This window comes from Episyrphus balteatus, chromosome 1 (genome assembly GCF_945859705.1).
Source record: "Episyrphus balteatus chromosome 1, idEpiBalt1.1, whole genome shotgun sequence".
NCBI lineage: Eukaryota > Metazoa > Arthropoda > Insecta > Diptera > Syrphidae > Episyrphus > Episyrphus balteatus.
This window is the reverse complement of record NC_079134.1, coordinates 136,664,988-136,690,805: the sequence shown is the minus strand read 5'-3', so window position 1 is coordinate 136,690,805 and position 25,818 is coordinate 136,664,988. Positions and strand designations below refer to the sequence as shown.

The following is a 25,818-nucleotide window of genomic DNA, read 5'->3' as shown; positions in this document are numbered from 1 at the left end:
ATAGAGCATAAACAGATCTTTCTTTTGATATCTTACTCGAAGGATTTGTAGGATTTTTTTTAATTCATTTTTTTTTCGGAAAGGGGTTAACCTTGTTTTTTTTCGAAAATCTGAATAATAGGTGTGTTTTTTATTACCACCGGTCTTAACTGGACAAAAAAAACGCAGTCGGGGCTAAGGAATTTACTTGTTAAATGGAACAACACTTTAGCCCTTTGGGCTTAGCTGGTAAGCCCGGAGAATTCTCTGATCTTAACTTTTTCAACAGATTTAAATCTGTGCTACCAAACAAACTTGTTCGTAAATTGTTTAGAATTTGTTTAAAAACATCAAAACTGATGTTTGGAAGGACAATTATTATTTTAAATATTTATTTAATAGTTAGTTGAACTTTTTTTTCAAAAACACACAAGAAACCCCAAAAGCGAAAAATATGACAACTTTATATTTTTTTTGTGTCAGCTGATTTCGGAACATTTAGTATGCAGTGCTGCCAATTTTTCTCACTAAGCCCCGAAACGTTTTTTTTAACCAGTTAAGCCCGGTGGTAATAAAAAACACACATAATATAAATTTTTTATTTTTGTACTAAAAATGCATGTCCTCCTCACAATGAACTCATATTTTTAAACAAAAACTTGTTTTGAGATTTTGTGGTCCGAAAATTTTCTTCCGAATGTAAGAAAAAACTGTGTTTGGTTGCAAATAACTCAGGAACCCGACTTCTAAGTCAGCTATTACATGAAGCCTCAAGAGGCGCGCCTCTTTTCAAACGTAATGGGTGCAAAAGAGAAAAAAGATGAAACAAAAAATTATCCGACCAGAGAGTCGTGGGTCGGAATTCTGAGACTCTTTTTTGACGTTTCTTTTTCCACTTTTCCTTTTTTCAACATTCTCTTTCATTTCTTTTTGCTTCTTGGTGCAATACAACAACAAATTTTAAATCAAAAGAGAAATGTCAAATTTGAGTCCTGGACTCAAGAGGCATCGTGTAATAGTACGCGCCTCACAGAATGATTATCAAAAGAAAATTAGAAAAAAGAGTCAAGCCTCTTGAGGCTTCATGTAATAGCTGACTAAGGAACTTTTGGTTTCCACGTGTTAATAGAGCTTAAAGAGAACTTTCTTTTGATATCTTACTCGAAGGATTTGGAGGAATTTTTTTTAGAAGTCATTTTTTTCGGAAAGGGGTTAACCTTGTATTTTTTTCGAAATTTTAAAAATATAAATTTTTAATTTTTGTACTTAAAATGCATGTTTTTCTCACAAAGAACTCATATTTTTAAACAAAAACTTGTTTTGAGATTTTGTGGTCTGAAAAATTTCTTCGGAACGGAGAAAAAACTGTTTTTGATTGCAAATAACTCAGCAACCAGACCTCAAAAGAATTTTTGGTTTTCACGTGTTAATAGAGCATAAAGAGACCTTTCTTTTAATATCTTACTCGAAGGATTTGGAGGAATTTTTGTTAAATTCATTTTTTTCGGAAAGGGGTTAACCTTGGATTTTTTCGAAAATCTGAAAAATATAAATTTTCAATTTTTGTACTTAAAATGCATGTCCTCCTCACAATGAACTCATATTTTTAAACCAAAAACATGTTTTGGGGTTTTGTGGTCCGAAAATCTTCTTTCGAATAAAAGAAAAAACTGCGTTTGATTGCAAATAACTCAGCAACCAGACTGAGAACTTTTGATTTTCAGCTGTTAATAGAAATGTGTTTTTCGATGGACTTAAACGAAATGCTTTTTTTTCGGAAAAAGATCATTTTCGTGTACTAAAAATATAATTGCTTCTATCCATGCACAGATGGCGCATCGAGCATTTTTGTTTTGTTATCCATAAATTTTCCGCACATCGATGATTTTTGGCTTGATGTCAACTTGACGTTTAATTTTTCAAACAAACGTCATCTTTCTTTACGAATCGGCCGTCACCTCGTGGTGTTTATTGTGCCTTTGATTCGTTTTATTTTTCATTAAATTTCGTGAAAAATAATTAAAAAATAATACAAAATGAGTTTGTATAATTTCAAAAAAATTATGGTGGTTCCGCCAGCAAAGGTAAATATTCAATAAAACTAAAATAAATATGAAATTTTCAAAATAAATAAAAAACCTAACCTAAAAATTATGCATTTGCGTCGTAATAAAATACAAATTTCAAAAAAAATGTGTTTATATTATTTTAGGACTTTATTGATATTATGCTATCAAAAACACAACGTAAAACCCCCACCGTTGTGCACAAAGGATACAAAATATCTCGCATTCGTGCTTTCTACACCCGTAAGGTGAAATACACTCAACAAAATTTCCACGATCGTCTATCGCAAATTATTCAGGACTTTCCCAAGTTGGATGATGTCCATCCATTCTATGCTGATTTGATGAATGTACTCTACGATAAGGACCATTACAAATTGGCTTTGGGTCAGTTGAACACTGCCAGGCATTTAATTGACAAGTGAGTATGATTTATTTCTATTGCACATGTTATTTTTTATTAAAAGACTTCAATTTCATAAACTAGCTTTATAATTAGTATTGTTTTAAGTTGTGAAATCAAATTTCCAAAGAACTTAAGTTGCATTTTTTTACAATTTTAAGAAGATAGAAGGTTTAATTTAGTTGAATTGGCTTTGAGAAAAATATCGCTTCCGCACTGAGAGCTTATTGTGATACTATATAAAAAAACATCCTCTTCGTTAAGCCAACCTGAATTAGTCACTTGCGATCATTGCCTTGTAGTTATATTCATTCAAAGAAAAACATTTGAGTAGAAAATAATTCAAAGAATCTCGAGTACTTAAGTAGGCACTTTTTGTATTGTAAATTGTAAATAAGGTAAACACAATCAGAGATCACTACAACTTAGGAGCGATTCCTCAAGAAAAATCATTCTGGGTTTCAAAAGCACTTGAATTACTTACAATATACAAAATAGTTATTAAGTTAAATTCGGGAATTCGATAAGCTGTAGTATAATGGAACAATAATGGCAATCATTACAATTGATAGACGTAGATGCTAGCCGGATAACCATGTTTTAACAAGATTTTACATTTTTGCTCGCCGGCGATATTCCTCTATTAGAAATTGATAGAGATGGATTTTGAAATAATTTGAAAAAAAAAGACATTTAAAAAAAATCTATTTACGTTCAAGAATACAAACAGCTACAAATTCAGCATTCAACATGCTTGTTCTTTGAAAATATCTTGAAGAGTTTTAATTGAAAAACTTAGTGACTATACTTAATTGAACAAGGCCATTAATCCATCCAGTCATGATTTTGTTTAATAATTTTGCTTTCATGAATGCTGAAAGCTAGAGAAATTATTTCAAAAGATTCTATATTAATATGTTGTTTTGCAAACACAATACATTTTTAAAGATTCTTTGTCAATTAAAGATACTTACGTAAACTACGTGCGTTGAAATTTTGTTTAAGAAGTCTCTGTCTTATAGTCGTGGTGCCTACATTAAAATTTAGTTCTTTTTGGATTTCAACAGAGAACAAAGGAGGATTTAATATTATAACAGTTGTCTGTCGTCTATAGCAGGCATGTCAAACTCAATGGTTACGAAGGGCCAAAACAGAGAGATCAAAATTTGTATGGGCCGCAGAAAAAAGTAAAACTAAAATTTTTATAAAACAAATTTATAAAAAAATCAGGCAGAAGGATAACATTAATGTATTCCATTTACCAAGTTTTTTCTAAGACAAAGGTTAGTTAGGCAACTCATTCCTCTAAATGAATAAAATAACAGCTCGCATTGACAGGTATACATTTAACAGGAAAAAATCAAGAGAGCTTGTTTTTCAAAGACATAAATTTGCAATCCTTTTTTATATTCAGTATTAAAGTTTAGATTTTTTGTGGATTATTTTTGATACTACCGACCACCGATGAAAACTTACCAAAATTTGGCATATTGCATGCTGGTGTTAAGGTTTTTATCATCATCCAATTATTCGCTTTCTAATTCACTTTAACAAATCACAGAACTGATTTGCGCCACGAGATTTTATAAAATGTATAATTTTGTTTTTAAGTTCAATGTATGTACATACATGTCGTGTTCCATACATAATCAGCCCTATCGGCAATACAATTTCCCTGGAAAAATTTCTCTATTCCGAAAAATCGGTATCGCCAATACTTTTTGAATGGAAAAATTTCCTAGGAAAAAATTCCCACACAAAAATACCTATCGGGAATGAAGTTTCTCCCCCGAAGTATTTCTATCATATTTTTTATGGGGAACAGATATTTTGAAGCCAAAATGTAAGTATTTTTCTTTCAAAATATTCTGTTAAAAATATTAAATTATTACTTCCTTAATCCAACAAAAAGCAAATGATATTGCAACTGGATAACGCAAAATAGTAGACAAAAATAAAATATAAGAAAACCTTAAAAAAAAAGCATGGAACAAAAGGAGACCATTCCGAGAGCATTAGTTTGCTGCTTTGGTCGAAAAAATGATCAAATTATGTGGAATGCCTCAATTTATTTCAGTTATTTGTTTATCATGTCAAAAAAAAAAAAAACAAAGCTTAAGAAACTTTATTGATTGATTCTTTAATTAAAATTAAAAACACAAAACTAATTACATGTCCATCTGAAGAAACAAACAAAGTAATAAGTTGGGCAAAAAATAAAAAAAATTATTGAATAAAAATCCACAAATCAACACCAAAGAAAAAAATTATATAAATATTTACTATTAAACATTTTAATTGTTTTTGTGCACCAAATACAATCAAATTAGAGTTGTCAAAATTTTCGAAGACATGTGTTCGAAGGTTTTTTTGTTTTGCCAAGTACTGTGGCTGTACTTCTTTCCCGAAAACGAAATTCCGATGGAGGTTACCGATAAGGAGAAAAATTCCCGGGAGAGAAAACCTACTCCCGGGGAAATTTCTCACGTGAAATTGCCGATAGGGCTGAATTTTATTACCGACTTCCAATTTTGATAATTCTTTTTGTATTGGAAAGCTGGTGACTGCGATGTGGTCTTATTTCAATTTCGTTCAGTTTTAGCCATGGGAACTATTAAAAAAACCAAAAACCCTATTTTCATTCATGGAAGTCGGTTTTGTTTTTTGATAAAAATGATTATTTATTTGTTGATTAGAAAAAAAGGAGGTGCATGTATGTCGAAAGCTAGGACAAAATCTAAATTAGAAACTTGAGCTCAAAATTATTTAAAATTTGGACTGGGCCGCAGAGTTATGCGTTGTGGGCCGCATGCGGCCCGCGGGCCGCAAGTTTGACATGCCTGGTCTATAGGGTAAATTTTTTATATTCCGAGGGTTTCGGCTATTTCCGTAAATTTCAAAAGCATTTTCTGTCATAGGAGACAGCATAAAATATTTTCAATTTCCGAATTAGTCCTTTCTTCCTTTTTTAATTTTTTTTAATGAACGGACGTTTTTTTTTAACAGAAAAATGTTTAGAACTTACCACTTACGAAATAAAAAGGCTTTCTTTTACCTTTTAATTTATAAAGATTACACACAAACATTTTCAAAACTGTTATTAATCATTTCTGACCAAATGGAGAGTGTTAATTATGTAACAGCATTAGGTTTTCTCGAGCAGCTTTATTTTTTAAATTATTCATACAAAAAACTGCATACAAATTCATAATTTTTAAAATTTTTATTTCACTTACTAAGCTTAAATACATTACATTTAATAGCCGTGTTTTATTGGTATTCAGTATTTTACTGAGTAAACATTTTACGCTGTAAACAACAAAAAACGATTACTTTTATTTATTATTTATAATCCTCTAATGTTGAAGCGTCAAAAATGTATAAGTTTAGAAACAAATTTTCTCCGTAAACCAAAAAATAAAAAACTTTTGTTTATCCTAAGCTAAGTACTGAGTTACCAATAAAACACGGCTAATATTAATTTTTTCGGTAAAACTTTAAACACGTATGTGATAAAAAAAAAAATTAAAAAATAAGTATGATTTTTAAAATGTGGAAATAGAAAAGTTAGAGCTCCAAGAAAGGAACCAATATGATTTTTGGGCCTAGTTAAATCAAATCCATAAAATTTGATATAAATCTTTTTGAAAATTTCTAAAACGTCAAAAGTTGTTGGCAAGAATTATCTAAGGCCTTAATTTCTTATTTTTAATATATTTTTTTTTATCTTAAAATTTTTAAAAACTTGACTTCACTACTTGCAACATGTATAAAGAGCAAGTGATTGATATTTAATTTACAATTGTTAATATGTTCAGATAATTAAGTTTTATATCTAGGTACAATCATATTATGAGAAATAAATGTTTTGAGATATCGGCATTGTAAAAATCAATTTGTTCAAAGTAAAAAGACCATTAAAATCATAAATGTATTTTTTTTGTACTCACACTTTCGAGTGCGACTGTGGGTCAAATTTCCAATTATTTAAAATAAAAATCTCTCATTTCAATAAATCAAAGTCTAAACCTTTGTGGTCTTCATTGTAAGAAGACAAACTAAACCCAGATTTTCAACAATACTCTTATTTAAAAAAATTAAAAATCAATTTTATCGAACAAAAAAAACACAAATATGTATTTGGTTCAAAGGGGATAATTTAAAACAGCACCCTGAAAAAAATCCGTATGATTTGTCATTGTTGTGTTATATTAAAAACTTTCCCTGTTATAGTAATTTTCAAAAAAGTAAAAAGTCTTCAAAATTTTACTTAGAACGAAAGATGCAGATTTGAAAACAGAAAAAATGAATAAAAAACAACATCATGTGGCTCTGCAGCCCTTCAAAGTTGATGCTTCGAGTTTGCGCCGTGCAATGTCCAGGTCCAGGAAATTATTTATAATCAAAAGAGAATTTTGTTTCCATTAAAATATGTTAGTACGCATTGCATGAACCTAAATTTAGTAAACACAAATGAAAAATAAAAATTATAGACAAGAAAAAAACACCATGTTGTTCTATAAACAAATTATTAAAAATAATATTCATTGTTTTTATTATATTAAACTTTTAGGTTTATGCAATGGCCAATAATTTAACGAGTGATATTCTTTTTATTTCATGTCGATAGCTTCATTAGTTTTCGAGGAACATCTATCTAGGAACATTTGAAGATTCGTATATCGTTAAGACCACTGAAAAAAGCTTTTTCAGATGATAAATAAATTTTCTGAGCAATAAAAATAAACTAAAAAAAAAATTATTCCAGAAGGATTTGCCCCCTTAAGAATTCCTTTGAGAAAAGAAAAATTATTTGGAAAAGATATTACATAATTTAAAAAAAAAACTCCTTTAGATTGCAAAAATAGTTCTGTAAACATTTTTTCGCCGTGATAAACCTAATCATATTCTATGTCTTGCAAATCTTACTCATTTATGGCCAATTTCATAAACATTTAAGAGGCTTTTAGAGCGGGATTCAGAGTCGTCACTCAAGTAAAAATTTTACTCAAGTGAACATTTGCTCTTGCGTTTGGCCCACTTCATCTATTTGTTACGTAAAGAAAACCTAAGGGTTTCTTAACTTTTAGCTAATGAATAATTTAAACTGAGGAAATTTTGAAGCAAATGCTAGAGCAAACACTCAAAAAATTCATCTCAGACTTGTGCTTGAGTGATGACTCTGTGTGTTGAATCTTGCCTATTTAAGATTTTTTTTTTTTCAAAAGAAATGTTTTATTAACATAATTTCACTTTTTAATTTCAGTGTCGCCAAAGATTACGTTCGTCTGCTGAAATACGGTGACTCACTGTACCGTTGCAAACAATTGAAAAAAGCAGCCCTTGGTCGTATGGCCACAATCATGAAACGTCAAGCTTCCAACTTAACATATTTGGAACAAGTGCGTCAGCATTTATCGCGTTTGCCAACAATTGATCCTTACAACAGGACCATAATTATTTGTGGTTTCCCCAATGTTGGAAAATCAAGTTTCATCAACAAAATTACACGTGCTGACGTTGAAGTACAGCCATACGCATTCACAACCAAGAGTTTATATGTCGGTCACACAGATTATAAATACCTGCGTTGGCAGGTAATTGATACTCCTGGAATTCTAGATCATCCATTGGAGGAACGTAACGTCATTGAAATGCAGGCTATCACAGCCCTGGCTCATTTAAGAGCATGTGTCTTGTACTTTATGGACATCTCAGAGCAATGTGGACACTCTTTAGAAGAGCAAGTCAAACTTTTCGAAGGAATCAAGCCCTTGTTCACAAATAAGCCCTTGATTGTTGCCATCAACAAAATCGATATCGTAACACTTGATGAATTGAACGATGATAGAAGACAAATCATTACAAAATTGCAAGAAGACAAGAACATTCCCGTAATGTTCATGTCCACTGTCAACGAAGAAGGTGTCATGGAAGTCAAAATCGAAGCCTGCGAACGATTGTTGTCGTTCCGTGTTGACCAGAAAATGCGCACCAAGAAAGTCGATAACATCCTCAACCGTCTCCATTTGGCAGTTCCAGCGGCACGTGATGAAAAGTCACGTCCTCCATGCATACCAGAAGGAGCACTTAAACGTCTCCAAACCAATGCCGAAAAGGCCGAACGCAAACGCAAGCTCGAGAAAGAAATCGAACAGGAAATGGGCGATGACTATACACTCGATCTTAAGAAGAACTACACAACGATACCCGAAGAGGAACGTTACGATGTCATTCCCGAATTCTGGGAAGGCCACAACATCGCCGACTACATCGATCCAGATATATTCGAGAAACTGGAAGAACTCGAACGTGCCGAAGGTATCCGCGAAGAATCCGGTATCTACAATCCACCCGACATGTCTATGGACGAAACACTCAAAGAAATTCGCGAAATGGCTAAACAAATCCGAGGCAAACGATTCCTCCTGCGTGACGAGAAACGTCTTACGGCTAGAAAGAACAAGCCAATTATTCCCCGTAACAAACAACCCAAGGTCCGTGATCGTTCGGTCACAAAACTTCGTGAAACCATGGAGAATCTTGGAGTCGATATGTCTGGCACAGAAAATGCCAACTTTACAAAGAGCGTTGTCGATATTCGACGAGGTCTTGTTCAAGTTGGTAGTAAACCATCGATTGGCAAGAAGATACTACTCGACAAAGAATCTTCAGCGGTTGTCCGTTCGACAGGTCAAGCACTCAAGCGTGCACCTCCCCGAGATCACCAAGGTGTCAAGAATACGGCTATGAAGAAGAAGTTGCACATAATGGCCAAGCGAGATATTGCCAAGAAGGTGACGAGAAACGGTCTTAAGGGAGAAGCGGATCGTTTCATTGGAACGAAGATGCCCAAGCATTTGTTCGCTGGCAAGCGTGGAAATGGCAAAACAGATAGACGTTAATTTAGAGTGTGATTTTATGATTTGTAATTTTTATTTTGATTTTTTTTTGTATTCTGTGGAAGTGGGGGTGTGTACTCTTTCACAGATTTAATATTATTAATTTTATAACAATGAACTAAGAAGAGAATAAATAGATCTACGATAAAAAATGATGTTTTGTTATTGTTGAGCATTTATCTTGATGTTTTCCTTAAGAGACTGAAGTAGCTATAAGCAGCTCTTATAATCTGAAAGGTAGAAAAGGTTAGTTGGGATTTGTTTTCAATTCGAAATAGGAATAGGAACAGATACATCGATAAATGTTGTTAAACTTAACGGAACTAGAACGGCTTTGATTTCCAATGGTCGAGCTGTAATTATCATAGCCATTTGGATGAGCTTTTGAACTTTTATGGGATAGTTATACCAATCGCATGAGTAAATTGCAAATCCCATTTCAACACTCTGTAAAGTAGAAGAAGAAGGAGCAAAACTATATCGATTATTTAAATTAAACAAAAAATGATTAACTTACGTTCTCTTTGATGAGAGTTGCATGCCAATGATAGAGCCAAAGTATGGAAGACATCACAAATAAATACAAACACATGAAGACAAAGTCCATATTTGTTGGATTCTAATAAAAAAAAAAGAGTATCGGTTAGAAAAATATTTAAAATTAATTATTCAGTAGCTTACTCCTGTAACTAGTTCATAAAACAAGAAACAAATTAGGATTGAAAAGATGATAAAGTCTGCAAACACTGGGATACCAATTAGTTCTTGAAGTTCGCGAGCAAACCTGAAGCAAAAAAAAAAAGAAAGAATTTTAAATTTATTTAAGTAGATCGGGGAGGCTGGTAAGTTATCTTATCGTTATCATTAGCGGTAAATATAAATTTTGGTCGACAAAATTGACTCTAAAACTCCTCTGTGAGTATAACAAGTTAAGGACTTAAAAGTTAGTTAAGTCTCTGATTCCTTAACTGTTTATAAAAATCTTTGCCATTGCAGGCAATTTTAATGGAAAGTTGACTAGTCAAAACAAACAAACAAACAAACAAAGAACCCTTGTGAGAGAGAAATTTATTTTCCCCAAAGTGCCAAACATTATAGTGTTTAGAGCATTTGCTTAATTTTTTTACGATTTTGAGGAAATACCCCAACGGACCTTTTAATAGGAATTAAAATAAGTCCGTTTCAACAATTGAGGATGGAGATGGGTTAGAAGTGGAAGTTAGAAGTATTTTTATAGACCTTACTTCTAAAAGTGTTTAACTCCATTTTAGCAAATTTTATAAGAGAGCAAAAAAAAAACAAAATCGTTTTGAAGGCATTTGTATGAGTTTTAATTTTTTAATTTGCTAATAAAATAAAAACTATGAACTTTCAGGGGATTCTGAGTTTAAGGAACGGTAGATATTAGGTTTGTCTAACAGATTTTTTACTTCAACAGTTAAAATATAACCGAAAACCATGTGAAAAAACATGATACACTGATGAAATTCGGGATGAAGGTTTTAGAAATAGGTAGGGACAAAGGATCCATAAAGTTCTAAAAAATATTTTTGCTAATAGGGTGTTTTTCTGAGGGATTCATTTATGTGTGAGAAATAAAGGTATCATAACAACTGACATACATTTTGTGAAAGTTTCGTTTGTTATAAGAAACTAAAGAAAACTAAAGAGTTTACAAAATTATTTTGTGTGAAAGGGTGTTTTTTTTTTAAGAAATGATGAAATTCAGAGTTAGTACCACAAAAACTGGGACAAAAATGGTACCTCAATGAAAATCGTTAGAAATGTGTCATTTATAACAGAAACCAAAAATTTGAATAGTCTATAAAAATATTCTAGGTGAAAGGGTGCTTTTTTCGGAAATAAGTAAATTCGGGATAAGTCCAATAAAATCAATGGTATAAATGATACCCCAAAGAATTTTATTAAAAATGTTGTCTTTTCCTGCGGATAAATTGTGAAATAAAATAGTGAAAATAAATAGTGAAAATGTGGGTCTGTTGAAAAAACTAAGTAATGATAGTGGTACCGTATTGAAATTCAACAATTATGCTACTTTTGAGATGAAGCAAGAATCTCAAATGTCTATACAAAAAATGGGATAGAAAGCAAGAATAATGAGATAGAAAGCAAGAATATGTCGGAATTTTGTTTTTGTTTAAATTTCTTATATTTATTTAACACTTACCAACGAATTCGGATTTGTTCAACTACACAAAATTTGCACATTCTTTCACGCAAGAAATTAATTTTATTTTCATCTCCAACTAAAGATGAATGATATAGTATTTCATTTGGTTCCAATATAACTTTTGATACCTAAAATCAAAATCAAATCAAAATCAATCTTTAGTTTTTGAAAAAATAACTCCTGGTTAATAAAACGATATAAATCTAGGTATATAAAAGTAAAAATTATGTGCAATTTTTTTCCAAGATTAAATTTAAATTCTTGTTTTTATTAATTGATAAAAAAAAAATAATACCAAAAATGTCACTTATGTATTGTGGGAAAGCGTGCATTGATAAATTGTATAGGCCACCGTTTTCAAGAAAAAATATAGGTAAATACAAATATTTTTTTTATAAAAATACCATTTGAGTAAATGCGGTATTAAAGCAGAAATTGTAAATTGTTTATTTTTTTAAGAAAATTAATTTTTTTAAACAGTTTCAGAAATGGTTTAGTTAAAAAGATTGTTTTTGAACATAGGAAGAGATAAAAAGTTCTGGTATAATAAAGTAAGTAGTAAAAAAAAATAATATCTAACATCCATTGTGGATAGCCGTTTTTGCATTATCTTCCATTTCAAAACAACATAAGTCATCATGCCCGTAATAAATGTATGCCATAAAGGAATAGCCATTATGCCCAGAAATAAAGCGTACAGTGGCATAATGTAACCCACGAACCAATCATCATGAACTTCTCGAAATGGAAAAAGTCTTATTAGTAATGGCTGAGCATCTGGGGCCAATTCAATCTATGAAAATGAAGTAGGAGGAAGTTAAAATTTTTTTTTTTTTTTTATTATTATTTTACCTTTTTGTTTTGCTTCTTTAATTCTAAATTAAATTGAATTAAAGAAGCAAAACAAAAAGGTAAAATAAGAATTATAAGTACTTAATCCAGCAATACAAAAAACGAAATATTTAAAATTTTTTTCTCAAATCCATTTAGAAACTTACAATATCTAAATTAAAAATTATATCTGGAACGAAAACCATCATATAAAAAGCTTCAATGTAGGCCATAAAACCGGCCACTAAAGAAGGTATCCATACGCAAATTGTTATCAATTTCATATATCTGTACGATTCTTTGAAGAGCTGTTCTTCAAGATAATCGGGCTTACTTTGAAGTGTGTCCAGATCCCTTTGCAAAAATGTCAACATTCTAGCAATTCCTTGAAGTACGATTATTAATTATTTCCATCTTTAAGATATTTTCTACCAAAACTTACTCTTTCTTCGAAAAAATGCCGTATGTATTGCAATGGATGTAGTTAGATAAAGAACTGCAGTGGCAGGACTCATAGAACTACCTTCTCTCTGTCCGTAACTTAAAATCAATTTACCGAACTTTTTGGAAATTCATTAGAATTTAAAATAGCTGAATTGTGGCAATACTCACTTCCAAAGCACAACTCAGAGCTAGCGAAAGTGTAAAAAACACACCAACACAAAAATGCCAAAATGGATATTTTTGGGTTTCATCAATTAGATAGCCACTTAGACGTAACGCCTTAACTTGAACATAGAAAAGTTTATTTTCAAATATTTTTGGATTCAGAGGATAGTTATAAGTGTACACCATGATTGCAAGATGAATTCAAAAGTATTGTCCGCAAAATTCAAAACGAAAATCAAAATTTGAAGTGTTTAATTGCTGTTGAATTCATCGCCTTTAATAATAAAGGAAACACTTAAGATCATATAATTAATAAATGATTGTAAAGGGTTAACGTGTAGTAATGTGAAACACTTTAAATAATTACCTTGTCATTACATACGACCAATTAATTTTATTTGTAAATTGCATACAGAAAGGAAGGTAGGTATCAATTTCAAAATTGGTAATGTATAATTTATGTTAATGGTAAGGTGAAATTTAAGTAGGTACAATACGTATGCTGAGTTCTTAGTCGTAAGATTTAAACTATTCGAAATTGAATGCTAAAAGGTCAAGATTTTAAAAGTCAAAAAATCTTAAAAAAAAAAAAAATAGGTAGAGAATATTTCCAGCTACGACTGTTAAGGCAGTTCTAATTTTTGAAAAATTGGAACTTGTATGCTCTCATGGTTTGAAATAATTAAAAAATATTCTCCAAGTTTCAAGTCTCCAACGCTTTGTCTTTACGAGATCAAAAACAAAGTTAAAAAAACCCTTTTTATTTGAAAAAAAAATTAAAATTACACTGGTCTGTCAGGAAATCCTCCTTTAAATAAAACTATACTTTTCTAAAGGATTTTTGTATGCTGATTCCGAATCTGAAGTCATAATTGACCTAGCACGTCACGTTTTTTTTTTAGATATTCCCGTTAAAAAATCTCAAAAACCAATTTTTTTGCTGTTTTCGAAGAAATATTTTGGCAAAATGTAATCTTTTTCAATTAAAATTGATACGGTTTATGAAAGAACTTATTTTTTTTCTTTCAAATTCAATTTCAATCTTCTCAATATCTCTTTTCTTCTCCAAGATATCTTAATTTAAGTAAGTTTAGTAGGTTTGGCATATCTTACCATAAAGAAACTCATCTCTAAAAATTAATATGTCTTTCTCCCTAGAACAAAAGTATACTTTTCTAATGGACTTTAGTGTGCTGATTTTGAATCCGAACTCAAAAAATTTTGGGTCGGCTCTGGTTTTTGAGATATAGTAGTTTTTTTGAGATTTTCTAAAATTTTTTGATACTTTAATGCGAATATCTTAAAATCCTGACGTGATATAATTTTTTTCTCAGCACATCAAAAACTACATATAAGAAAAGTGTACTATTGTTTCTAGGAGAAACAAATCTGAAGCTTTACAAGGCAGTTTATCAAATGGTTTATTACAAATAAGATATTTCTAAATAGAAAAATAGTAGGTATATAAAATTACAAAACACGTAAAAATTTTGTTTAATGTATTTTATTTTGGTTTTCTTTACATATTTGACTTTTTAAATATAATGCGCATTGATATTTTACATTTTCCTTAATTAAGGTGCTTTTGTTTATGTAGGATTTACTAAAAAGTGAAGGATTTCGAAATGTCTGCTTTTTTTGTCAATCAGTATTTTAAAAAATGAGTAAACATGAATGTAAAAGAACATATTTGGTGTCAATCGATGGGTCATTCATTACTGTTAAAAAAAAGAGGCAAGTTCTCTTATGTTGAAATTATGTTGAAAAAATTAACATTTCAGTACTTTTTGTGTCAGCATAATTTCAACATAAGAGAACTTGGCTCTTTTTTAACAGTAATATTTTTGTTGTGATTTCACTATTTATTGCAAGGTTTTTCTGTGGAACTTAAAATCTCTATAATTGATGAAAATTCAGAGCAAATGGGCGGTTACCACGCCCCCTGTCTCAAATTTTAAATATTTTCTTTTGTATAAACTACCAGGTCTACCATTCTACCAAATTTCAAGATTCTACGAGAGTTAGAAGTGCTCTATAATATTTGATAAAAATTCAGTGGAGATAGGCAGTTGCCACGCCCCCTATCCAAAATTCTCAAATTTTAAATTTTTTTCTTACTATCTACCATTCTACGAATTTTCAAGATTCTACGATAATCAGAAGTGCTCTTAAACATTTGATGAAAATTAATTGAAAATGGGCGGTTACCACGCCCCCTGAATTAAAAATCTCAAATTTTTGATTTTTTCCTTTGTATACACCACAAGGCCCATCAACCAACGTACCAAATTACAAGTTTCTCCGATAGCGGGAAGTTCTCCATAATTTTGATGATCTGTCAGTGAGTGAGTCAGTCAGTCAGTCAGTTACGGTTTTTGCGATTTTTGAAGCCCTATATCTCAGGAACTACTCATCGTAAGTATCTGAAATTTTGTGAGGTTTTTCCCAGCTAAACAAATGAAGCGAGTTTGAAATGTCTAGCATCTTGGGTATGGAAGTTAGAGGGGGGTCGAAAATGGTCTGAGTTGTTTCCTGTAAATAAGGTTGTAGTGCCAACGTTGCTAGAGAACTTGGCTGGGCACTACCGTGCCTCTTGATGTATTCAAACTCAGAATTAAAAACAAAAATAATAATTAAAATAATTTTACATACTCATATTTAAGTACTCATTGTTAGTTGAATTCATAAGAGAAAAATGTCCTTTGTACTTTTATACAGTTAAGAGTAAAAATAAAAAAAAGTTTTTCATTTTCATTGTAACCAAGTGTCCGCCATTGCTATAGCTCTGGGGTCGAATTACGGCATACGTTCGTTAACGAATGGTTGCTATGTGTCCCTATCGTTTTCTAATAATTTAATAGAGAGAGAAATATTCAAAACGTTAACGTATGATCGTAATCGAGTGCCGTAATTCGACCCCTGGTTTTTCATAGCTTCGGTTTTCATATCTTTGATACGAATAACACTGTCGCGCATAATTTTGGTTTACATAACTTGGTCAAGTTCCCGTAATGAAAGTCTCCACAAATATTATATAATTTCATAAGCCTCAGCAAACTAATTCTAAACTTTTCAAAATCAGAACCCCCTTATGTAATATTTTTTTATCGTTAAGAATGACGAATTGCAAAATATATAGCGTATTTAGTGAATTATAAAAAAAAAATGGGTCACTGTGGCGTATGTGGAACATTTTTTTTTTTTTAATTTTAGCATTTTCATTAATATGTCAAGTTATGCTTGATTTTTTAGAAATAAGGCTAACTTTTAATTTAACATTCGAAATGAGAGAATTTGCGAAATTATCTCATTTGGACTCTAGTGAAAACATGCTAGAAGATATCAATCATTTTCGAGTATAGGAGATGTTAAATAAATTTATATCAATCAGGGGATATGATCAACCTTACTTTTACAATAATCCGCTTTAGAAGAAATAATGCAATTTTATATATTGCATTTAAATGTGTCTACATACTTACATCCATTTCAGACAACCGTTTATGCATTACTTTCCACTTTAAAATCACATAGATCATAAGACTGGTAATAAATGTATGCCACAAAGGTATAGCAACAACACCAATTAATAGGGCATACAATGGCAAAAAGAATCCGAAAAAGGTATTATCAAAAACATCGCCAAATGGAAAGAGTCTATTTAATAATGTTGGTGTATCCGAATCCTATAAAAAACAACATTTTTAAAATTTCTCCTTTAAGAGCCTTTCCTTTTTTTTTTAACTTACATCTTCACCTGTTGGATACCAGAAAGAACCAAATGCAATTCTATAAAAAGCTTCAACGTAGGCAATAAAAGCAGCTACCGCTGTCGGTATCCAAATCGAAACAGTTATTGCTTTAATGTATTTGTGCATTTCTTCAAAAAGTTTTTCTTCTTGTTCATCTGATTTAATTAAAAATTTGTCAACGTCTTTTTGCAAAAAGATCAACATTCTTGCGATTCCTTTAAAAATTAAACAATTTTTTGAAATGATTTAAAAAAATGTATTCATGTTCAATATTTATATCTACTTTCTTTTTGAAAAAATGCAGCATTAAACGCTATGCCAGTTGATAGATATAGAAATGTTGTTGCAGCACTCATGGCACTACCTCCAGTAAATTGAGGATGTAGCACTAATTTTGAAAACTAGAAAATTGCAGTGAATTTTATTTACATTATTAGTTTTTTTTTTAAGTATAGTTAAAACACTAACACCCAAAGCAAAACAAACTGCATATGAAAAGGTAAAAAACGCTGACCGACAATAATGAAACAATTGATATTTGTCATTTTCCTTAACAATGTAACCAATGTAACGTAAAGTAATAACTTGTGCTCTTAAAAGTTTATTTTTGAATATTTTTTCATTCAAAGGATATCTATAAGTTATTTGCATCATTGCAATTTTTTTTAAGTGCAACACTGAAATAAGGAACTGAATGAAGTAAGTTCTGTTTTTATAGGTTATATAGGCATATTGCAAAAGTGCCATTTTAAATATTTATTTATCGCGATAATTGTGTGTTCGTTAAATGTCAAATAATTATTGTTGTGAGAATTAAAATCTTATTTAATCAAAATAGAAATTATTTTAATTGTTATTGATTCAATGCGATATAAAAAGAAGTAAAAAGGATAAGTTACAAAACATATAGTATCAAGGGGCACGGTAGTGCCCAGCCGAGTTCTCTAGCAACTTTGGCACTACACCCTTATTTACAGAAAAAAACTCAGGCCATTTTCGACCCCTCTCCAAATTCTATACCAAATATGTCAGAAATTTCAAACTCACTCCATTTGTTGAACTAGTCGAAAACAAACTTCTTACGAAATTTCTAGGGCTTCGAAAATCTCAAAAACCGTAACTGACTGACTGACTGATTCACTCACTATGGAGAACTTCCCGTTATCGTAGAAACTTGTAATTTGGCACAGTGATGGGGATTGAGGTGCATACAAAGGAAAACATTTGAGATTTTCAATTCAGGGGGCGTGGTAACCGCCCATTTTCGCTGAATTGTCATCAATTATTTTAGAGCACTTCTAATTATCGTAAAATCTTGAAACTTGGTAGAATGATAAAGCTGGTGGTTTATACAAAGGGAAAAATTTTAAATTTTAGAATTTTAGCCAGGGGGCGTGGTAACCGTCCATTTTCACTAAATTTCATCAAATTTTTTAGAGCACTTCTGACTATCGTAGAATTTTGAAACTTGGTAGAATGGTAAATCTAGTAAGTTATACCAAGGAAAAATTTAAAATTGGAAAATTTTGGATAGGGGGCGTGGCAACCGCCCATTTCTGCTGAATTTTCATCAAATATTATAGAGCATTTCTAACATTCGTAGAACCTTAAAATTTGGTAGAATGGTAGACCTGGTAGTTTAAACAAAAGAAAAAAATTTAAATTTGAGAATTTTAGACAAGGGGCGTGCTAACCGCCCATTTTCTCTAAATGTTCATCAGTTATAGAGATTTTAAGTTCTACAGCAATACCTTGCAAAAAGTAGTGAAATCACAACAAAAACGTCAATGTTAAAAAAGGAGCCAAGTTCTCCTATGTTGAAGTTATGCTGGCACAAAAAGTACTGAAATGTAAAAGTGTACCAAGTTCTAAAGCTTGGCTTTAAATTTGTATAAATAAAATGTTGATTGTTTGCTTGGCAATTTTTCAAATAGCTTTAAAAATTGGTAATTAAAAGAAAAATTTTCAATAGAACAATCAACATTGTATTAATACAAATTTAAAGCCAAGCTTTAGAACTTGGTACACTTTTACATTTCAGTACTTTTTGTGCCAGCATAACTTCAACATAGGAGAACTTGGCTCCTTTTTTAACAGTAATGTTTTTGTTGTGATCTACTATACTTTATTCATCAGCCGTCTCATTTATCAAACATTAATAGATTTCGCCTGGAGAAAGTGTTTCTTTGGGTTATAACAACCAAGCTGCATGAATGAAGGAAAATTGCTGATTATGCAGAAAGTTGAGCTGGCTCATTGGCTTCACTTCTAACTACCTATACTAAAATTTTATCCTAACATAAGTCCCGAATTTTTTTCCCACTTTACTGGGTCATAAGTCCCGAATCGAATTTGGGAATCAAAAAAAAAATTCGGGACTTGTGTCCCGGGGACTTATGTCCCTGCGCCAGTGATTACCTATGGCTTAATGGACAGTGAAAAGCCTAAGCTTAAAACAAAATATTAATATTTTAGCTATGAATACAAATCAACTATTGATCAATCATCACCTCCTCCCCCACTCTTGCAGGAGAATTTCGGAGTATTTTGAACCTGCTATTGACATTGAGGGTTAAATTCAGCGGCGGCGGTGGTGGTAAAAATAATTAAAATTCATGAATTAAATTTTTCTGACCTCAGCTCCCATCTTTCCTATTCTAGGTAGTCCTAGGTAAAATAGTAAAAAAAAATCAATAAATATAAATAATTGTTGCCCTCATGAAATTTGGCAAAAAGTTTGCTTTTGGAATAAGAAGCAAGGATCAAAAAAGTTATTTTCGTGGGAGAGATAGATAAAGTGAAAAAAATTTTAATATTTTTTTTTAATTTAAGATAGTGCCAATTGCTTATAAAATGTTATCCTAATTTGAGAATTAACTACCAACTCAAGTTAATTTTTTTACCCTCAAAATCTTTAAAGCACCTCTTATAACATTTGTATTAAAAACTACTCAAAAAAGGTTAACGTAGGAACAAAATAGGCGAAAAGTATTTCCAAATTAACTCGGAAAATATGGAGCATAGAGAAAAATTTATTAAGATAAAAGTTGAAGAAAATATAATTATCTACAAGTTTTTTCTTAATCATTTTCATCAAAAGTTAAAAATGGTCGAGTTATTCACTAAAATCTGTTTTTTGGAAAATCAAAGATGGCGACTAAGGCTCATGCTCGATTTTCCCGAAAAACTTGTTTTAGGCTCTAAGTGATCACCTATATCGTTCTGTAAATATAAACTAAACGAAATGGTAACGGAGTTCGAATACCAGAGTTATAAGCGACAAAGTAACGCGCGTCAAAGTTACGCAAAACCGAAGTTACGCAAAACCGAAGTTACGCAAAACCGAAGTTACGAAAAACCGAAGTTATGAAAGACCGAAGTTATGAAAGACCGAAGTTACAAAAAACCGAAGTTATGAAAAACCAGAGTTATGAACTCCAAAGCTATGAAACGATGATTTAGGGTTGGCAACCATTAAGATGAAAGATATACGGCAGGAACGAAAAAGCTTGAGCGTATAGGTTGAGTCAAGGCAAGAAAAAAATTGTATGGGACGGGGGCGTCTATTCCCCTCCGTTTAGCCGGGAGGGGGGATTTTCTAAAAAAATGACTTAATTTGGAAAAAAAATATTAAAAATCAACGGCTACACCATTAATATCTTACTGTACTTTTTTGTAAAGCCAAAGACTTATTTTTGTATCTTGTTTTTAAATGAATCTGTTTGATGAAACAGTTTTTGAAAAATTAATTTCCAAAAAAAAAATATATGGCTTTTTTGAAAAAAAGTAGTTTTAGTTTTTTTTTTTTAATTTATCGAAAACGACAAGACGTTTTTGGATCCAGTTTTCAGTTTTCGATACAAACAAGTCAAAATATTAAATTATATAATTTAAATTTGCACTTAATTACATCAAATTTTGAAAGATATAAGTTCGAAATTTATTTTTTCACTTTTTTTTCAAAATTTTGATTTTGAAAACTAATAAAACAGCTATATTGAAAAACATGTTAAAAGATATAGTTTTTAGCTTTACAAAAACGTACAGTACGTTACTTTTGGTATAACCTTTGATTTTAAATAATTTTTTAATTTTAATTTTTTTGGTACGTTCCTCCCGTATATCATCTTAAAGGATGCCAACCCTAAAACATCGTTTCATAGCTTTGGAGTTCATAACTCTGGTTTTTCATAACTTCGGTTTTTCGTAACTTCGGTCTTTCATAACTTCGGTTTTTCGCAACTTCGGTTTTGCGTAACTTTGACGCGCGTAACTCTGTCACGCATAACTCTGGTATACCATAACTTCGTCGGTTTCCCAAACTAAACGAATATAAATATACCCACGTATTTTCCATTTTAAATGTTTAATCGACTGGAGAAAAAAAAAAACAATCATTGTTATTTACGTTTTATACTCGTGAACGAAGTGCATACAGCATACACGTTGCTATAGAATACACAAATACGTAGTTTTTAAAGATATTTATTTGGTCGATAATACAAACAAATAACTTTCTGCTATTTTTTTTTTTGTATAAAATTAATTTAAACAATGTCAAAAGCAACAACTATTAAAGAAGCTTTAAAAAGATTTGAAGAACGTGCCCGGGTTAGTTCTTCCGAAGCAACAGAAATTGATTTACAATTTCAATGGCCTCCAATCGAAAAGATGGATGGAGCACTTGGAAATCTCGTTAATTGCAAGTATAAAAGACATTCTATTAGAAAATTTCCTGATAAATGAATTTCTAAAATGTTATATTCTTTTCTGACAGATGGTTAAGTTTATCAACAAACATGATTGAAAAAATAAATGGTTTGAATGGAATGAGAAATTTACGTGTCCTTTCGCTATCTAGAAATTATATTAAACAAATTTCTGGATTGGTAAGAGAAGTAATAATTTTCCCCAAATGCTTTTATTTGATGAACGTTTTTGTTCACAGGAAGTTGTTGCTGACACATTGCAAGAACTTTGGCTCAGCTATAATTTAATTGAAAAACTTAAGGGCTTAAGTGCACTCAAAAATCTTAAACTTTTATTTATAAGCAATAATCTATTGAAAGATTGGTGTGAAATTAATAAATTACAAGAATTGACAAGCTTAGAAGATTTGCTTTTGGTTGGAAATCCAATATGCGAAGGATATGATGAAACTGGCTGGAGAGCTGAATGCATTAAACGTTTGCCACTTTTGAAGAAATTAGATGGTGAACCAGTTGTAGTTAATGAAGATCCTGTTGTTGGTTGAGAGAAAATTTTTTTTAAAACTATAAAATTTATTTGATCCTTTTATTATCCCTTACAAAATTGTATGGTTTCTTACACGTGGGTAAAAATAATTATGAAAAAAAAACCTTTAAGAGGAAATAAACGTCAATTTAAACACCTAAATAATTTATTATTTTGATTGCTGCTTATTTATCAATCATAGGTCCTTTAATGTGATATTTCATTTCTTATACAAACAATCCCAACAAATCATTTTCCATTAGAAAAGGTAAATTATGAATTGTTGTTTCTAGAAAACCATTCATTATTTTCGTTTATGTGGAAATACACATTTTCACATTAAGGACTCTGATATCCTTATTTAAACTCGAAATAATTTTCAAATTCTTTTAGTTCGAATACAAAACCGTGACCCCAAAGATTAAAAATATCAAAGCATGACCAATAAAAATAGTGCCCGATATACTGCGCGAACAATATTTTTCTTCCGTGTTATTGGATTTGAATTGGATAATAAAAGCCAATGGATGAATGTTAAATTCTATTTTTCACTCATCAATCTTGTCATAATGATTTTTGGTCAATTTTTGTATTTGGCATTTATAGATAACAAGGATTTACACAAAGGCACTCAAAATACGTCTTATGTTAATTTCGGTCTGGTGTCTATTGCAAAAGCTTTTGTGTTAATTAACCATCGAAAGAATATTTATGAACTTTTCAACGAACTCACAAAATTATATCCATCTAAAGAATTAGAAATTTCTTACAATTCACAAAAATATCTGAAGCAATCTTTGTGGATTGAAATTATTTTAATTGGTTTCTCTCAATTTCTATGCATTTTCTATGCATCTTTTCCATTGATATCGTCTTTTGTGAATTTTTGTTTGGCTGGAACTTTTGGTTATAAAATACCTGTGGCAGTTTGGTATGGACTTGGTACTGGAGATTATTGGCTGTTTTACGTTATTTCATATGTTCATCAGGTTATATCAATTTTTGTTGAAAGTATTATTATTTTGGGCTTAGACATTTGTCTATATTGTACACTACAACAACTTTGCATGCATTTTGAAATTATTCGAAAAAATATTTTGAAAATTGAACCGGATAGATCTGAGAAGTGTAATCAGTTGTTGATTGAACAAATAATTTATCATCAAAAAGTTTTGAGGTAAGTATAAGCTATTGACTATTTAAATTGTTTTTAGAATAAAACTAGTGTTTTAAGGAAATTCAAATAAAACATTTTTTTTTTATTATGACAATGTCTTTTTAAAAGGTTTTGACCAAAACGAAGTATGCCAATTGATTTGATTTTTGTACAACAAAGAGTTTTTAGAATTGTTTTTTAACCACAAATATAAAAATTTTCGAAATATAAAAAAAAATTGGAATATTGCTCTCAAGAAATTAGAAAGATAAAAGCAAAATTTAAAGAGAGCTAAATTTTTTTTTGATAATTGAAAAAAAAATTAGAACGATTTTTTTTAGTTAAAACCTAAAATGAATTAATTCGGCCACTCAAACACACTTGTGTGTGGTTATTTGACTGGGCTTTGATTCTTTCGTGATAAAAAATATTTTTTGAAGCGATTTTTCTGAATTTCTCGTATAGGCAATTTAGTCGATTTTAACGAATATTAAAAAAAAAATTAAATGTTTTTTGAATAATCAATTTGTTGAAAAAGAGTTGGTGAATGTTTTTTAAATTTCGTTTTTACGTGATGGTAAATATTTTCAAAAAAAATTGTGTAGGTACTAACTTTTTTTAATAAATGTAAGAAAAAGAAAGAATATTCATTATAGTGTAACTAAAGCTCAAAAATGGCAATATTAGGGAACCCTTGACTTGTTACACAAAAAAAAAAGTCATGTGTGCAATTCACACGTGGTAGAAGTAAAACCTTAAAAAAAATTTTTCTTGCAAAAAAAAAAAATCTACCTATTTTTTATTCTATCTCCTTTAAATACATGTTTTTTATATGACAACCTATATTAATTTTATATCATCTGAAAGCTTATTATTTCAGCTCAAAATATTTATTTCGCCCATGTCTATACAACATCTACAAAAAGAGCTTATTTTTTTCAAACCAAATCACTTTTCATCAAAAAAGCAAAAAAATCAATCTTTTTTCTCTTTTAACACCATTAAATATATATCATCTGAAAGGTTATTTCACCTTTTATATGACATATGAATCATATTTCTACCATGCCTAGAAAAAAAATAAGATTTTTTGTAAAGCCAACTATGTCGAAATTTTAAGCTGAGATTACGGTACTTCCTACACTGGTCATCGTCAACAGATCTCCACATGGGTTTTGAGGTAATTTTCAATTTAAGATCAATTAATCAATTTAAGATTGTGTAACTTATAGAGCTCGTACAGTTAATTCTGATATATCAAATGAAAGGTTATGTTACCAGCATGCGTATTAAAGCTAAATCAAATTTGTATGTGCAATAGATCAAAAGATATAACGTGTGTAGAAAAAGAACATCTTTTTACCGTTATCTCAGAATTTTGAATATGAAATTAATTGAAATTTTGTACATTTATAGTTTATTTAATTACCTATCTACGAAATTTCATTCATCTATCTATTAAAACAAAAAAGTTATAACAAGTTGAATGTTCGTGTCGCGTTTTCGTTTCATCTTGTTTCAAATCACTACGATACTAAAGAAGTTTTCACTTCAAAAATAAAAATTGAACACAACGGAAACACCTACAATATTGAAATATGAATTTTTAAAAAGCTAGAACCTCATTCATATTTGTAAAATCAAAATTAAGTAAATTGAATTAAGTCTTTTGAAAAACTGGTCCTGAAACTCAGAATTTTGAAAAAAAAAATTATTGAAAAAATTTTAACATGTCATTTTTAACACTTTCTCGTAAAAAAATATGCATTTGTTTTTTTAACAGTTTATGAAAAAAGTTAAAAAGTATTTTATTTCGAATAACTTTTTTTAATAGAAGTTTTTGAAGTAAAAACTAACTTTTTTTTTGAAGGTCTTATTTGTCAAAGTCTTAGAGAAAATCAATTACTTTGATAAAAAAAAATTCAGTTTTTATAAAAAAAAAATCCAATGAAATTGAAGTAATTTTAATTTTTTTTTTTTAAACTGTAATATATGTATACGAGTATTATACTTTTTTCTCTTCGGAAAATTGATAATATTTATGGCGAAAAAATTCTTCAAAATAAATTTATATTTTATTACGGAAAGGTTTGAAAAAAAAAGTCATTTAGAATTTTTTAACAACGTTTTTTTTTCTTCAGAATTCTGAGTTTGAGGACCATTTTTTAAAAAACTCTTCATTAAATTTAGTGGATTTAATCAGTTTTTGAGAAAATTGCATTAATGGCTTGCTTAGACGATGGAAGATTGTCCTTTTCTCCCATATTTTCTTTTTCTTTAAATTACCTAAAAAGTTTTTTGGTATCGTTTAATTTATGAAATTAAAGCAAAAAAATGGTTTTGTAAAAAAATAAATTAATTTTAATTAAAAAAAAAAACCAATACGGCAACATCGGTAATTTTTAACCTATAGAGGTTTAAGAATTTTTAATTACCGACTGACGTTTGAAAAAAAGTAGTAATTTGCTTTAGTTAATCCAAAATATTTAACAAAAAAATAATTGCTCTAACGGTTTTCATTTTTTCTCTTAAAATTCCTTTTAATTCCTTTATTTGTTTTTCAAACGCTTGTTTTAGTCATTATAGAAACAAATATAATATTTTAAACTTTTTTTATGAATCTTATGTTTTCAAAATTTACCGCTTTATCTACTCTTAACAAATACCTTTCTCACAGTTAAAAATGTTATTATA

At 30.1% G+C, this 25,818-nt stretch overlaps 3 protein-coding genes across 4 annotated transcripts; 2 read left to right on the top strand and 1 right to left on the bottom strand.

Moving 5' to 3' along the window:
• Positions 1–1,904: 1,904 nt before the first annotated feature.
• Positions 1,905–9,505, top strand: LOC129906082 (nucleolar GTP-binding protein 1). Its single transcript, XM_055981714.1, has 3 exons — positions 1,905–2,063; positions 2,192–2,466; positions 7,715–9,505. The coding sequence occupies exons 1-3, from the start codon at positions 2,016–2,018 to the stop codon at positions 9,351–9,353; spliced, it is 1,962 nt and encodes a 653-aa protein (XP_055837689.1). The 5' UTR covers positions 1,905–2,015; the 3' UTR covers positions 9,354–9,505.
• On the bottom strand, positions 9,381–23,089 carry LOC129906087 (odorant receptor 56a). Of its 2 annotated transcripts, none has more exons than XM_055981723.1 (9): positions 22,887–23,089; positions 17,017–17,134; positions 16,731–16,948; positions 16,464–16,667; positions 11,539–11,669; positions 10,032–10,134; positions 9,868–9,969; positions 9,645–9,797; positions 9,381–9,580 (listed from the first exon to the last, which is right to left on the bottom strand). In XM_055981723.1, the coding sequence occupies exons 2-9, from the start codon at positions 17,087–17,089 to the stop codon at positions 9,527–9,529; spliced, it is 1,038 nt and encodes a 345-aa protein (XP_055837698.1). In that variant the 5' UTR covers positions 17,090–17,134; positions 22,887–23,089; the 3' UTR covers positions 9,381–9,526. The 2 variants fall into 2 exon arrangements, with proteins under 2 accessions (XP_055837698.1, XP_055837697.1); XM_055981722.1 differs by lacking the exon at positions 22,887–23,089 and adding an exon at positions 17,202–17,394.
• LOC129906093 (dynein axonemal light chain 1) lies at positions 21,253–22,133 on the top strand. Its single transcript, XM_055981730.1, has 3 exons — positions 21,253–21,439; positions 21,511–21,622; positions 21,682–22,133. The coding sequence occupies exons 1-3, from the start codon at positions 21,288–21,290 to the stop codon at positions 21,985–21,987; spliced, it is 570 nt and encodes a 189-aa protein (XP_055837705.1). The 5' UTR covers positions 21,253–21,287; the 3' UTR covers positions 21,988–22,133.
• Positions 23,090–25,818: the final 2,729 nt, after the last annotated feature.

What these genes read in the sequence shown, in the direction of transcription:
- LOC129906082 (XM_055981714.1), top strand. Translation starts at nt 2,016, where the DNA reads ATGAGTTTGTATAATTTCAAAAAAATTATGGTGGTTCCGCCAGCAAAG. An exon ending in TGGTGGTTCCGCCAGCAAAG is followed by an intron (nt 2,064 to 2,191) that starts GTAAATATTCAA and finishes ATATTATTTTAG; the next exon opens with GACTTTATTGATATTATGCT. An exon ending in GCCAGGCATTTAATTGACAA is followed by an intron (nt 2,467 to 7,714) that starts GTGAGTATGATT and finishes TTTTAATTTCAG; the next exon opens with TGTCGCCAAAGATTACGTTC.
- LOC129906087 (XM_055981722.1), bottom strand. Translation starts at nt 17,387, where the DNA reads ATGATGCAAATAACTTATAGATATCCTTTGAATGAAAAAATATTCAAA. An exon ending in TGCATTTTTTCAAAAAGAAA is followed by an intron (nt 16,949 to 17,016) that starts GTAGATATAAAT and finishes TAATTTTTAAAG; the next exon opens with GAATCGCAAGAATGTTGATC. An exon ending in GGTATCCAACAGGTGAAGAT is followed by an intron (nt 16,668 to 16,730) that starts GTAAGTTAAAAA and finishes TGTTTTTTATAG; the next exon opens with GATTCGGATACACCAACATT.
- LOC129906093 (XM_055981730.1), top strand. Translation starts at nt 21,288, where the DNA reads ATGTCAAAAGCAACAACTATTAAAGAAGCTTTAAAAAGATTTGAAGAA. An exon ending in GGAAATCTCGTTAATTGCAA is followed by an intron (nt 21,440 to 21,510) that starts GTATAAAAGACA and finishes CTTTTCTGACAG; the next exon opens with ATGGTTAAGTTTATCAACAA. An exon ending in TTAAACAAATTTCTGGATTG is followed by an intron (nt 21,623 to 21,681) that starts GTAAGAGAAGTA and finishes TTTTGTTCACAG; the next exon opens with GAAGTTGTTGCTGACACATT.